This window comes from Rhamphochromis sp. 'chilingali' (genome assembly GCF_963969265.1).
Source record: "Rhamphochromis sp. 'chilingali' genome assembly, chromosome: 17".
Taxonomy (NCBI): Eukaryota; Metazoa; Chordata; class Actinopteri; order Cichliformes; family Cichlidae; genus Rhamphochromis; species Rhamphochromis sp. 'chilingali'.
In genome coordinates this window covers 21,180,489-21,195,015 of record NC_137944.1, presented here as the reverse complement: position 1 = coordinate 21,195,015, position 14,527 = coordinate 21,180,489, and the positions used below count along the sequence as shown (strand labels likewise).

Genomic DNA, 14,527 nt, shown 5'->3' with positions numbered 1-14,527 from the left:
GTTTTTTTTCTCTACTGTAGTTAGGTGTTGCCAGGTTTATCGCAGTGCGCTATTAGCTTATCTGCTAATACTGCACAGGAAAGACTAAAAACATCAACGCTGATATTCCCATACTTGACTTTGAGTGTACAGGCTGCTGTTTTTCTGCTCTATTCTGCCTTAAACACAATCTCATCACTGAGCCATAATGTCAGCCGTTACTTTTGAGGTTTTTATTTTAGCTTTTTCATCTGCTCTTTATGGTTTTTAATATGTGATGTGCTTTATTGGAGGGAAGGATGTCAAGGTGGATTTTTATGGCACAATGACCCTTGATTCGTCGGATCCTTAATGTATGTGTGTGCTGAGAGAGACAGAGAGACAGCAATGTATGGCTGTCAGTGATGAATTCATCTCTGTCTGTCTTTGTGCTTCCATGCATTTTTAAGTGTGACAGCAGGTTTGTCTAATACACTACTCTTTACCTCTATCTATAATACATTTCCTGTGTTAACCCTGCCATGCTTTGCCAAGTCCTCTTCATCTTTTTCTCTTCAGCTTGAAGCAGTCTGGGTTTTTTTTTTTTTCTGTGCAACCTGGATAGATGCATGAGAACTGTTTATGGACTAATCAGATTGCACAGTTATTCTAAATTGGAGAGTGAGAAAGAGGGAGGGACTTTGCAACGATGCCTGACAGATAAACCGAATTATCTTATGGATATTGTTTACTGGTGGACACAGTATTTCCAAGAATAACAAAAGCTACACTGGATCTTGCAGAGCCTGTTGTATTTCAATTCCACTGTACATAGTTCAGGTATTGAGAAGGACCCTCTTGATCATACCGGATGAAACAGCATTCATTGAGAGCGGCAGAGGAATACAAATACAAATTCATGAAATATTTATTTGCAACATAACCAGAAACGTGGTTCAATTTTGCAGTCAGTAAGCTGAGTATTGGAGTAGTGAGTCAAAGCTAGATGCATTTTTTACTTTTTTCTTTTTTTGTAAGCGTATGCATTCCCGAGGTAACTCGTGAAGGGCAGGGCTTACCTAATCACGACTCTGTAAAGCGTATTTCATTTTCTATTCATGAATTATTGACTCATGTAATCTTCAGTCCAGGCAGTGGCATTGAAATGCTACATATGCTGATCATTCCATCCAAATTTACAAGGCATTTAATTGTTTCTCACATTAAGACTTAATAAATTATATATATTTCAAATTAGGCATGGCATTGGGTAACTGAGCAGGCACAATGAGCGAAGAGTTGTTTTGCTCGATGGTGGTTTCAGATGTCAGTTTCCCTGTCCACAGGATTCTCTAAATGCTAAGTTAGAATAAACAGACACAGACTGATTTCGCAATGTTTACTTACAAGATGTAATTTTGGCCCTCGCTGGTCATGAAGTAACTGATTGAGGAGGAGCTCCAGATGGTTTTTAGAGCTCATTAAGCTCTTTGCTTTTACTTTAAACAGAAGCAAGATTTAGAAAACGGTGCTTTATAGACTCGGCAGCCTTGGTTTGCACTTCTGGTTTGATTTGATACTGTGTACTTGACGGCTGTTGCGCGTTCACTTTTATTTTATTATTATTTATTCATTTATTATTATTATTTATTATTTTGCTGTTCAGATTTGTTCTTTTAGACTTTGTGGGATGATGTTTCCAGATGGAGAGAAGTAACCAAACATCTCTAAAGCATTATTGACAAAAATGCCTCTGCAATATGTGCAACATGTCTCGTTCAGTGGTCTGTATTTTTTTTTTCTACATAGATGATTGCAGGAGTCTTTCTGAAGCTCACTGATGATCATTACAAGGTCATGAGGCAGGATGTGGGTGGGTTGCCGAGGCGTTTTTACAGCTGGCTGAAGTGATACATTTCTGCACCATAATGTGTTAAGATCAAAGAATGCACCCCAGTTGTTATTTGTCATCCTGAAGTCCGATTTAGTGAGATTTACTGGTATTTGAAAGTTACACAATTGAATAGGAAACATTTTGTGCACGTTGTGTAAGAAGCGCTGACATAGATTGTGTGTTTTAATGAGAACAGAAAATTGATGTCTTTCTTATACACATCTCCCATCAAATCAATCCTCAAAAGCTCCTCGGTGGCCTGGTTTGGAACCTGAGAGAGGCGGAAAAGAATGTCAGTATTGTGAGTGTAATAAATGAGATCATTTTTATTCAACAGAGCATCCTCGCTGATGTCTACAGTGTGAACAAGTCAATTTGAGCCACTCCCTTTAGGTCACAGAATCAGACAAGTACACGCTAATTAGACGGGCTGAATTTCTCATTTCTTCTTCACATTGCAAACCTGTTTGAGAGTACTAATAGACTTTCCATTCAATACCTCTCTTTTCCGTTGCTATAAAAGCTTCCTTGGATTATTATTTGTTGTGGTTTAATGGGTTTAATGCTCTTATTTTGTGACCTCTGTTATAGCAGAACAGCGGCAGCCTCCAGTTGAAAGAAACAGTTTGCAGAGATTAGATTATGCATATGATACATTACGCATTCATTCACCATTAGCAACAAAGCCTTAAAGCACATTTTACAGTTGTCACAAATGAGAAACAGCCAATAAAGTTTTTCCCTCAGTCTCATTATCCCTTCCAAAATCTATTAGCTTATTCTTTCAGATATGGAATAGGTAGTGTATTTTGCACACTACCCTTTTATGTGTGCCTGTGTGTCTGTACGTGCCTGTATTTACCAAAGAAGATGGAAACCACCTGCTTAATACTGTGTAGGTCATACTTGTCACACCAAAATGACTCTGACCCACAAGGTCATGGATACAGGACCTCTAGGGATGGGACTCGTGTTCTTACAGAACCTGAGTAACACCTATGGATCTTTTTTATGGTGTTTTGCTGGCTGCAGGCATGTGTTTAGATGGGAGTTACTTGTACAGTTAACATCAACCTACAGTAAATGCCTGGACGAAAGGTTTGATCTGTGTTATTCACTCTTTTTTGCCACTGGTTTTATTGTTGTACCTCATCAGGGTATGTATTTTTGTGGACAATATGGTGTGAATTGGAATTTAGCTAAATGTGCAATCCAGACATAATGTAGAAGTTACATATTCACTCACACTCTTAGATACTCTTTGAGGAGTCTAATCCCCTTTGTGAATCTGTCAGCCTTGTTGTTACAAGCACAATATGATTGTGTGTGTGTGTGTGTGTGTGTATCGGTGTGTATGATGCAAAGGAAGACACTGACTGCATATGGGGGATTGGGTTTGTTTAAGTCTCTGTGTGTTGCATGCATGTACTGTACTGTGTGTGTGTGTGTGTGTGTGTGTGTGTGTGTGTGTGTGTGTGTGTGTGTGTGTGTGTGTGTGTGTGTGTGTGTGTGTGTGTGTGTGTGTGTGTGTGTGTGTGTGTGTGTGTGTGTGTGTGTGCATGTGAGGAAGAAAAGCAGTAGCAATACAGGAATGTTCCGACAGCGTGCCGCTTTCTCTCCAAAGTAATTTGTTCTCAATTCCTTCGCTAGGTGTCTTTGCGCGTGTGTGTGTGTGTGTGTGTGTGTGTGTGTGTGTGTGTGTGTGTGTGTGTTCACGTGCAAGCAAGTGTGTTAGGCAGGCTGTGATTGGTTGAGTCTGTGGGTCTCATAAAGACGATGTCATGATGGAAATTAATGCAATACATCACAAGCACGCACACCGAGACACACATTCGCAGCAACAGTGAAACACACAGAAATGCGCACACACTCAAAAAGACACACACCTTTGCTTCGTGCCATGGGCCACTCCTGTAAATAATGCTGAAAACAGGAAAGCAGAGCAGGGGATTAAAGGAGAGGAAGGCTGGGAAAATAGAAAGTATGTTTCCTGATATCCCGTATACAACATATTATAAAGAGTTATGGTGACACAGTGGAGCCGTTATGTAGAATCAGAAGAAGGATCTGTCCAACCTTATGGTCAGAGTCAATGTTAAAAAAAAGATGTGTCATGAATACTTGCAAACTCAGGGGAAGGAGGAAACAGAAAGAGAGGGATACAAAATCTGCTCCAGGCTACATGAACTGAGAAGCAGACGCATTTCAGAAATTCGCCTGACTCAGCGAAACAAGAGCCAATCACCTTCGAGTAAGACTAGATTCAGTTGGCAGTGTGTTTCTGTTCAAAATGGATGATGAGCTCTTGTAGCATGACATAGTGTTGCACAACACAGTAAGATAACCACGGAGGATTTGAGACTGATAGCACTGCATGGTTGCACAAATGTTGTTAAGGCCAGACTCTGGGAAGAAACACTCGGTGTGCTGACTGTCAAAAACAGTTAATTTATAATTTAGCTTAAGTGACAAAACTGAAGTAACAGGTGTAAAGCTGAGTTGCAGATATAAGGTCTAAAGTTTACAGTGTCTTGTCACCCTTGAGTTTCTTCATAACACCAAAAACTACTTCAAAAGTACCGTCCACGTGACCCAAGGTGTCCTCTACTGCCGCGGTCCCTAACCTTTTTTGTGCCACGGACCGGTTTATGTCCGACAATATTTTCACGGACCGGCCTTTAAGGTGTCGCGGATAAATACAACAAAATAAAACCAATGCCAAAAAAGATGATTTATTCATAGCACATTGGAAAAAACCCAGGGAAACTGAGTTAACAATAAAAACGATTTAAAAATAACAATAAAACCCCCGAAAACCATAAATTTCACGCCCAAGCCTCACCTCTCACAGCCCAGTACCAAACGACTCACAGATCAGTACTGGTCCGTGGCCCAGAGGTTGGGGACCGCTGCTCTACTGCTGTCAGATTGTACAGTCATGGGTTACAGGCAAGATCTTGTAAAAAAAACAAATGATGATAGAAGTATTACAAAAGTGATATGTAAATAATGCAAATAAGAATCAAGTAATGATTGTAAACAAGTAGCTAGTTTCACTAAATTTTCCCAACACTTTGACCAAGTTTGGCAACCTCTGTGACTGCAGTACTCACAAATTGTCTCAGTAAAGTTGTTTTCTATTGCTGGGCTGTATGTAGTGAGCACTTTATGTCAGTCCCAGCTCTTTCTTCAGTTTTCCTTTGGTATGTGCTACTCTTTTTCTTCTTTTCATGCTGAATGATCAAATTACTTTATGTTTCATCTACTTGGCAGCTGGATTTTTTTTGCCATTTTTCATGTTATCTTTTTATGGGTTGTTTTTTCACAGTGACTGAAGTGTATAGCATATGATCGTAACGGTTTAGGTTAGGATTCCTGTCAACATGGACTGTTTATAGCCGTCTTTGGGGACCATGCTGCTGTTCATGTCTTCTTTTGAATCTGTGTCATTCCAGAAATAGACAAAGAGAGTTGTGGAGACCCTGGAACTCCTCTCTATGGAATAAGAGAAGGTGACAACTTTTCAAATGGAGGAATCCTGAGATTTGAATGCCAGTTTGGGTTTGAGCTGATTGGAGAAAAAACGATCTCCTGCCAAGACAACAATCAGTGGTCTGCAAATATCCCTATATGCATATGTAAGTGTTAGAATTATTTGTAATTGATTTTCAGGTATATGACAGCATTGGATTGAACTAAAAAAAATGTGGCATGTGCACTGCTGTGATGTTGATAAATTTCATTGTGACCTGTCACTGAGGCGACAGTACAGAGTTTATTATGGCCTGGGGCGCATGATGACCGATGACGCTGTGGAGATGAATATTTAACAGAAAATTTCTCTCCCTGTATGCCTTTCCCCTCCCTCATATGCTTTCTGAAAATTGTCTGTCTCTCTGTCTGTTACTGTCTGTGATTTTGTACTTCTCTTCCTCCCACAGTCCCCTGCATGTCCAACTTCACTGCTCCCTCAGGAACCGTCCTCTCACCGGATTACCCAGAAGGCTATGGGAACAACATGAACTGTGTTTGGCTCATCCAATCAGATCCGGGCTCCAGAATACACTTGGCATTTAATGACTTTGACCTTGAGGCACCTTATGATTCCCTAACAGTGAAAGATGGCGAGACAAATGATGCCACGGTCATTGGGAGGTTCTCTGGAGCTGAGAGTCCCTCCCATCTGACGTCTAATACCAACACACTGAGGCTGGAGTTTCAGGCTGATCACTCTATGTCAGGAAGAGGATTTAATATCACATACAGTAGTATGTATTCCATCCTCTTTCTTTGGCCTAAATCTAGGCAAATGAGCAACTTTGTTTTCTCTGCTAAAAATAGAATTATCATAAAATGCTTCACATGAACGAAATCCAAGTTAAGCTTGAAATCTGAAATTTAATTTATAGTCATATTTTTTTTCATTTGCAAAGGTCAAACCCCAGAAACACAGAAATAAAGGCACTGTTAATTTTGAAGCAATATAGTGCTATATATATATATATATGATTACACTTTACACAGTACTCTGCAGAACTCTTGGGCCATCACTCATTTCATTATATTTTGCTTCCAAGGAGTCAGACTTTCTTGTAAAGTGATCTTTAAAGTGATCTTGAGCATTAGTTCTCCAGGCTTTCTGAAGGTCTTTCAAGGTTTTCCTTTGGACAATAGGCTGTGTTTCTTTCATTCATTTTCACTCCTATCCTTGTACTTGGCCATTATCAGAGGAAAGTTACTTGAGACTGACCGATAAATAATTCAAGCATAAAAAAGCACTAACTCAAATGATGAACCGACGTAACGCAAACCTCATGGTTTGGGGCTTCATTTCATCCAGTGATGTTGGGGATCTTATCAAAATTATTGGTATTATGAATGCAGAAAAGCACCATCACTATTCAGTACCATCTGGAAATGATCTGAACACCTGTAACAGCTTCATTTTTCACCATGACAGTGGTCCCAAATACAATCCCAATGCAGTAAAATAATACCTGGAAAAAAGAGACAGTGGAACTCTATCAGTCATGGATCAGCCTCCCCAGAGACCTGACCTAAAAATTGTTGAAGCATTGTGGCATCATCTTGACAGAGAACAGAACAAAAAGCAGCCAACATCCAAAGAAGAGCCTTAAATGTCCTTCAAGAAGCCTAGAAAACTAGTTTGCTTACTTGTGTTGGTGACCATACCAAATTTTGACTTCCAGGGCCATTAGGATTGTACAAACAAGTGTGGTTTTGCTTTATATGCTTCATTTGGATGTATGTTTGCACTTTACAGTAAATCGCTGTACATATTCCCTATTTTCCTAGCAACGTAAATGAGGGGTGGCTCAAGACATCTGCAAAGAGCTCCATGTAAATCTTGGCATAACTTCTAACCAAGATGTTGAAAACCATGTAGTAAATATTTCAGTTTGATTTAGATAAAGCTCTTTTAATTCACTCCCAACTAGAAGTTTCAGTAGCGCTGAAGACAACGGGTTATAGAAGAGAGGTCCTGTGATTATTATAGCAGCTAAGAATAGAGGTGTAGGTTGCAGAACAAAGTACTTGCAAAGGCAAGAGAAGCTTTAAAGGAACATTTTTGGGCAATTTTTTGCTTGTTTGTTGTCAAACGTAGACTCAGATGACAAGATGGATACCATTTTCATCTCTGTGCGTCCAGTACATAGAGAGGTCCAGGATGTATTTAGGCTTGAAAGACTTGAAACAAGAGGAAACAGTCAGCCTATTTCCGTCAAAAGTGAAAAAAAATTAATCCTCCAAAAATTCATAAATGGTCTTTTTTTAAACATCATATCGTGACTCTTTAACCTGCATTAGAATAGACATTAGAATTTTACCCGCAGTTAGAAGCTCCGTCTCCCTTACATTGTTGTCATCTGTGCAAATCTTTGGAGCTGATCAAAATCTATGTGATGCGTTGTTGACTAGCTTATAAGACATCAGGATACAGCATGTACACCAAAAAAGATCTTGCCCCCGCTTGCAGTCTTTGAGCTAATTTAGGCAAAACACGTCTGGATCCCGGGCAACAGAAATGGAAATTGATATTGATCTTTGCATCAGGCTGGGTTTGACGGCAAACATATCTGCCAAAGTGTTCTGTCCACGAGTTTTCTCACACTCTATTTGCGATATCATCTCACATCATTTTGTGTATATGACTTTATTTTTTTTTCTATGACTGCATCTTTAATTCTTTATCAACTAAAAACACCAAGCTGCTTCAACTGGCAAAACATGAGCATTCATAGGCTGGACTTTGCCTTTTATCAGGAGCAGATGCATATAAAGCATCAAGCAAACATACTGTATTATGAGCAATGATCATATGTGCAAACAACATGACGGGAGCATAAAACAGACAAAAGAAATTTTAGATATTATGCTGGCAAGGACCGAACAGCAGAAGACTTCAAGTAGCAGCATATAGATCTGCATCATCACTTCTGAAATATTTCATCAAAATGATGAGCAAAATAGCCTGTGAATGGCTGTAAAGTATAGGTCTCATATTCTTTAATAACATTTCTCGTGTGTGTGTCTGTCTCTCTATGTGAAGCGCTAGTCTCCAATATCTCCCTCATCATATCTGTGTCTCCTTGTAACTTTTTTACCACAGCATTTGGCCATAATGAGTGCCCAGACCCTGGCATTCCCATCAACGCTCGCCGCTTTGGAGATAGCTTCCAGCTTGGCAGCTCCATCTCTGTGGTTTGTGAGGACGGTTTTATCAAAACCCAAGGAACTGAGACCATCTCCTGTCAGTTAGAAAGAGGAAAAGTCATGTGGAGTGGGCCTATTCCTAAATGTGAAGGTAAATATTGGCTGGATTGCTGCTTAAACTATTAACTAGGGAACAATATGCTATCCAAGATCTCATCATTAATGCTGTAAAAACTCTGTGGAGGCAGAAATTATATCCTGTCAGTTCAACAGAAGGAAAAATATGGAGGTGGCCAGTTAACCTAAACACCCAGGGAAATAACTGTTAATAAACTGCTGCCACACAAATAGCTAATAGCTTACCAACATTCTGTCTGTAGAAGTACTTGGCAATTTAAAATTCTCTCTGTGTGGAAGGAGTGCAGCAGAGATGACCGGCAGCTAAAAGTGAAAGTAAAGACACTGGACACTATGTGAATGTGTTAAACAGAACTGTGACTTCTTTAAATGTCAAGTAAAGTCGCGGCGCAGCACTTTGCCTGAAGTTATTTATATTATTCGATTATATTATTACCTTAAAGTAAAGTCGCATAAGTTCAGAGTGTAATCAACAGCTTCTGTAAAAGTTGTTGAGTACAGAAAAGTAAAATGCGAAGTTGACCTGCGATTCTCAAACGGAATGAAGAGATGTTCGCTAGAGCACAAGTGCTTTTGAGATTGCTCCAGTGGTAAATATAATTAGCTCAAGATATTTTCAACACAGCTATTGGTGACAGAGCCTTTGATAGTACAAAGAAGGGTTGTGTTAATTATGCTCCAGGTCATTTAAAGTCCCAAGATCCATTGTATCTAATGTGTGTCTATAACCACTTGGATAGAAAATCCAATTACTTGTATTCAGGAGGTACAGACTAGAACAAATTGACTTGAGACACTTAGTTAAAGTTTAAATAAACTTGGAAAAAAAGAGTGCAGCAGAATGGCTCTAGGCTAATACTACATTGTAATAACTGTTGAGTGATTGTTCATGTTCCTTTTAAGTGTTCGTGTATATTTACATAATATGAATAATTTATGTTAGCCTTGCATCATGTACTGTAGACATATTTCTGAGCACACAATTTATCTTTATTTTTATTAAATATTCAAAGCTGTGGGTTGCTTCATCAGAATCTCTGTCAAGGGCAAGAATCTGAATCTGTTGCATGTTTTTTGGAGTATTTAAATGGTAATTAAACCTACAGTATGCTATGTATATGCTATTTGGCCAAAGCATCAAATACCCGTGTCTAGTGTGGAAAATGTTAATCGCACTGACAAGTTAACTTATATGCATAAAACTGTTCTCTTCTCTTTCCCTCATTTTCAATAAATATTTTAGCAGATTTTTCATTTTTCAGCTTGCTGTCAGCCAAAAGCCAACAGTGTTAGTGTCCAGCTGGTGAACATAATAGAACTTTTTTGCAGCTCAAAGAAAAAAGAAGTGTGGAAATCGTGTTTCCTTTTGACCCAAGATTATGAAGTCCACAGAAGTCCACTGTCTTCAAAATAAATAGTAAAATTGAAGTTATGCTTTTGCACAACTCCAATGTAAAAAAGAAAAACGATAAAAATGTAAATATAAATATAAAAATACCTACTTATTAGTAGCAGGTGGGCCTGATTTGCTAAACTTGACTAAATATACAGTACTGTGCAACACTCACCCATCATTTATTAATTGAATCTTAAAAAAAACCCAAAAAAAACCAACAAAAGACAACACAACTGACCAGCACAAAATAGCATTTTGACATCAGCGAGATGATTCAAAAAGCACTATTAGCTAAAAACTTGGCATAGCATGGTGTACAGTCTGCCCTTAAAAAAACTGAGGAAACTGGACAAGTGGAGGACAAAAACTGAAGTGACTAAAAATGATCTACATTAGATGATTTAAAGTCATGTCCTGAAGAAATATGAAATAAAATCCAATAAAGACCTGAAACAGGACTTGAATGACGCATCAATATATCCAGAGGAGGTCAGATGAAAGTGTCACACCCACAGTGGAGGCTCTGTCGTGGTTTAGGGCTGCATTTTAGTATCAGTCATGTATTGGTCTCCCCAGAGCCTGGACCTCAACATTATTCAAGCAGTGTGGGGTTGAATGTCTACTTCTAAATGACCACTGTAAGAAATTACAATAAAGCTTGACTAAGTCAGTTCAGGTTGTGCTGATGAATGAAGATGATCAAATATTGACTTTCTACTTTATTAGAATTGTACACACTCTGTTTTTGCCTTATACACTGGACTTCTATCATTTACATGTTTCAGTGTATTACTGCAAGTGAGCAGCGACTCAAATCTTTTGCACAGTATTGTAATTTCTTTTGTTATACATTAATTTGTACTTGGACACATTGGGTGTCCTGTACTTCTTCTCTCACTTGCCTCTTTATTCTCCCCTCACAGCCCCATGTGGAGGCCACTATTCGGCTCCAAGTGGAGTGATATTATCTCCTGGGTGGCCTGGTTATTACAAAGACTCCCTTAACTGTGAGTGGGTGATTGAAGCAGAACCTGGACGTGCCATCAAAATCACATTTGACAGGTGGGTGGCATACAGTAACTCTTTGATTCTGAATATTAGAAAGAGCTTTGAACAAGCAAGAATGAAGATTTACAAGATTTAAAGTTTATGGACATTCGCCTACAATATCACATGACTCATAATTCTCTAGGCTGTAAATTTTTGACAAAGCTGTCTTTTGACTAGGAAGGCAGGCAATATTTTTGTTCAAATGATGTTTTCTCTGGGCTGTGAACTGCTGGTAGAGCCGAGACATAGACTGTTGTTTACGAATTGTAAAGTGTATTTATGGTGAAAAAATTGGCTCCAAAACCTGTAAATGATGTGAAACCTTTAAAGAACTTTTCATTATCTCATCAGTGTTTTTAAATCACAATCAGCTATAATATAATGTCCTGACATTTTATCTTCACAGGTTCCAGACAGAACTGGGTTATGACTTCTTGGAGATCCATGATGGTCCAAACCTCCTGTCTCCTCTGGTTGGCTCCTTCAATGGCACCCAAGTCCCCCAGTTCCTTTTCAGCAGCAGCAACTTTCTTTATCTGCTGTTTACCACTGATAACAGCCGGTCAAATGCTGGCTTCAGAATACTCTATGAAAGTAAGTTAGATGCATACACTATATATCTATGCACATATAGTATGTGCACATGTGCATATGCATTTATAGCTGCAAATTTTACACAAAAAAATGAAAAATACACGTGCATTTAAAACTGATCCATTCATATGAAGATACTTTGTTAAATATATTTTACAGTGGGGCAAAAAAGTATTTAGTCAGCCACCGATTGTGCAAGTTCCCCCACTTAAAATGATGACAGAGGTCAGTAATTTGCACCAGAGGTACACTTCAACTGTGAGAGACAGAATGTGGAAAAAAAATCCATGAATCCACATGGTAGGATTTGTAAAGAATTTATTCGTAAATCAGGGTGGAAAATAAGTATTTGGTCAATAACAAAAATACAACTCAATACTTTGTAACATAACCTTTGTTGGCAATAACAGAGGTCAAACGTTTACTATAGGTCTTTACCAGGTTTGCACACACAGTAGCTGGTATTTTGGCCCATTCCTCCATGCAGATCTTCTCGAGAGCAGTGATGTTTTGGGGCTGTCGCCGAGCAACACGGACTTTCAACTCCCGCCACAGATTTTCTATGGGGTTGAGGTCTGGAGACTGGCTAGGCCACTCCAGGACTTTCAAATGCTTCTTACGGAGCCACTCCTTTGTTGCCCGGGCGGTGTGTTTTGGATCATTGTCATGTTGGAAGACCCAGCCTCGTTTCATCTTCAAAGTTCTCACTGATGGAAGGAGGTTTTGGCTCAAAATCTCACGATACATGGCCCCATTCATTCTGTCCTTAACACGGATCAGTCGTCCTGTCCCCTTGGCAGAAAAACAGCCCCATAGCATGATGTTTCCACCCCCATGCTTCACAGTAGGTATGGTGTTCTTGGGATGCAACTCAGTATTCTTCCTCCTCCGAACACGACGAGTTGAGTTTATACCAAAAAGTTCTACTTTGGTTTCATCTGACCACATGACATTCTCCCAATCCTCTGCTGTATCATCCATGTGCTCTCTGGCAAACTTCAGACGGGCCTGGACATGCACTGGCTTCAGCAGCGGAACACGTCTGGCACTGCGGGATTTGATTCCCTGCCGTTGTAGTGTGTTACTGATGGTGACCTTTGTTACTTTGGTCCCAGCTCTCTGCAGGTCATTCACCAGGTCCCCCCGTGTGGTTCTGGGATCTTTGCTCACCGTTCTCATGATCATTTTGACCCCACGGGATGAGATCTTGCGTGGAGCCCCAGATCGAGGGAGATTATCGATGGTCTTGTATGTCTTCCATTTTCTGATGATTGCTCCCACAGTTGATTTTTTCACACCAAGCTGCTTGCCTATTGTAGATTCACTCCTCCCAGTCTGGTGCAGGTCTACAATACTTTTCCTGGTGTCCTTCGAAAGCTCTTTGGTCTTGGCCATGGCGGAGTTTGGAGTCTGACTGTTTGAGGCTGTGGACAGGTGTCTTTTATACAGATGATGAGTTCAAACAGGTGCCATTCATACAGGTAACGAGTGGGGGACAGAAAAGCTTCTTACAGAAGACGTTACAGGTCTGTGAGAGCCAGAGATTTTCCTTGTTTGAGGTGACCAAATACTTATTTTCCACCCTAATTTACGAATAAATTCTTTACAAATCCTACCATGTGAATTCATGGATTTTTTTTTCACATTCTGTCTCTCACAGTTGAAGTGTACCTCTGGTGCAAATTACTGACCTCTGTCATCATTTTGAGTGGGGGAACTTGCACAATCGGTGGCTGACTAAATACTTTTTTGCCCCACTGTATATTGTGTATTTTTAGACAAATTCTTAAAAGTATGCTTCTGACCACATTCACACTAGGTCTCCATGATCTCACAATATCACACTACTAAAAATTAGACATCATCCTCTGTTTGGTTCACACCAGCTGTAATGCATATGAGATATTAGACCACAAAGAAATTGAATTTGGGTGTTGCTGGCACTGGCATGAGCAGGGTATTCAAGCCACAGGCTCCCCAGTTCCTCCTGGAGGACTCCAAAGTGTTCCCAGGCCAGATGAGATATGTGCAGTCTCTCCACTGGGTTCAGAGTCTACCCCAGCGTCTCCTCCCAGTTGGGTGTGACCAGAAAATCTCCAAAGTAAGGTGCCCAGGCACCTGAACTGAATTTTTCAACAAAACATGAAAGCATTAATTGTTTGTACAGAAGATAGATATACTTTAAACTCTGAGTTAAAAGCAAGAAGACCCCAAACCACCCACCCATCCACCCCCTTGTTTTTCTTCCATTTACTCAGTACTAATGGCGTAGACCGCCAGCATCTTCAAACTCCACCTTCATTTTTATCTGAAGTGCATGTTCAATTTGACAGCAGATGGCATGTAAACACTTGAGAAGGTAAACAAAACCACTTCTGTTGTGGTTCTCACCTCAGTGGCTGTCACCAGGACTACCATGATGATAATCAAACAACAAACAGTCTACCTTGCACTGCATATTTTTGTATTTTTGTTTATCTAATGTAACATGTAATGTTCAAATGATTTTTGAATCAAACAAAGTGACTCTTTTTGTCAGGCGTCACAGTGGACAGCTACTCGTGTCTGGACCCCGGCATCCCTGTCAACGGTATTCGGTACGGACAGGATTTTTCCATCGGCTCCACGGTGTCGTTTGGTTGTGACTCTGGTTATAGACTCAATCATGAGGAGCCGCTAGTGTGCGAGAAGAACCACTGGTGGAGCCACCCCTTACCTACATGTGATGGTAAATATTTCAAAAGAGCTTCTAATTCAGAACAGAGTGTACTGTGGAAAATGTTACACCTCATGCAAGTTTGTTAAATGTTCTTCTCCATTAG

General features: G+C 39.8%; 1 protein-coding gene across 1 annotated transcript in view; it reads left to right on the top strand.

Moving 5' to 3' along the window:
• Positions 1-14,527, top strand: part of csmd3b (CUB and Sushi multiple domains 3b) — a 416,246-nt gene that overhangs the window by 310,998 nt on the left and 90,721 nt on the right. The window contains exons 13-18 of the mRNA XM_080862956.1: positions 5,308-5,490; positions 5,794-6,120; positions 8,484-8,678; positions 10,985-11,123; positions 11,518-11,705; positions 14,245-14,433. Coding sequence (XP_080719082.1) covers positions 5,308-5,490; positions 5,794-6,120; positions 8,484-8,678; positions 10,985-11,123; positions 11,518-11,705; positions 14,245-14,433 — 1,221 coding nt within the window. The remainder of the gene's footprint in view (positions 1-5,307; positions 5,491-5,793; positions 6,121-8,483; positions 8,679-10,984; positions 11,124-11,517; positions 11,706-14,244; positions 14,434-14,527) is intronic.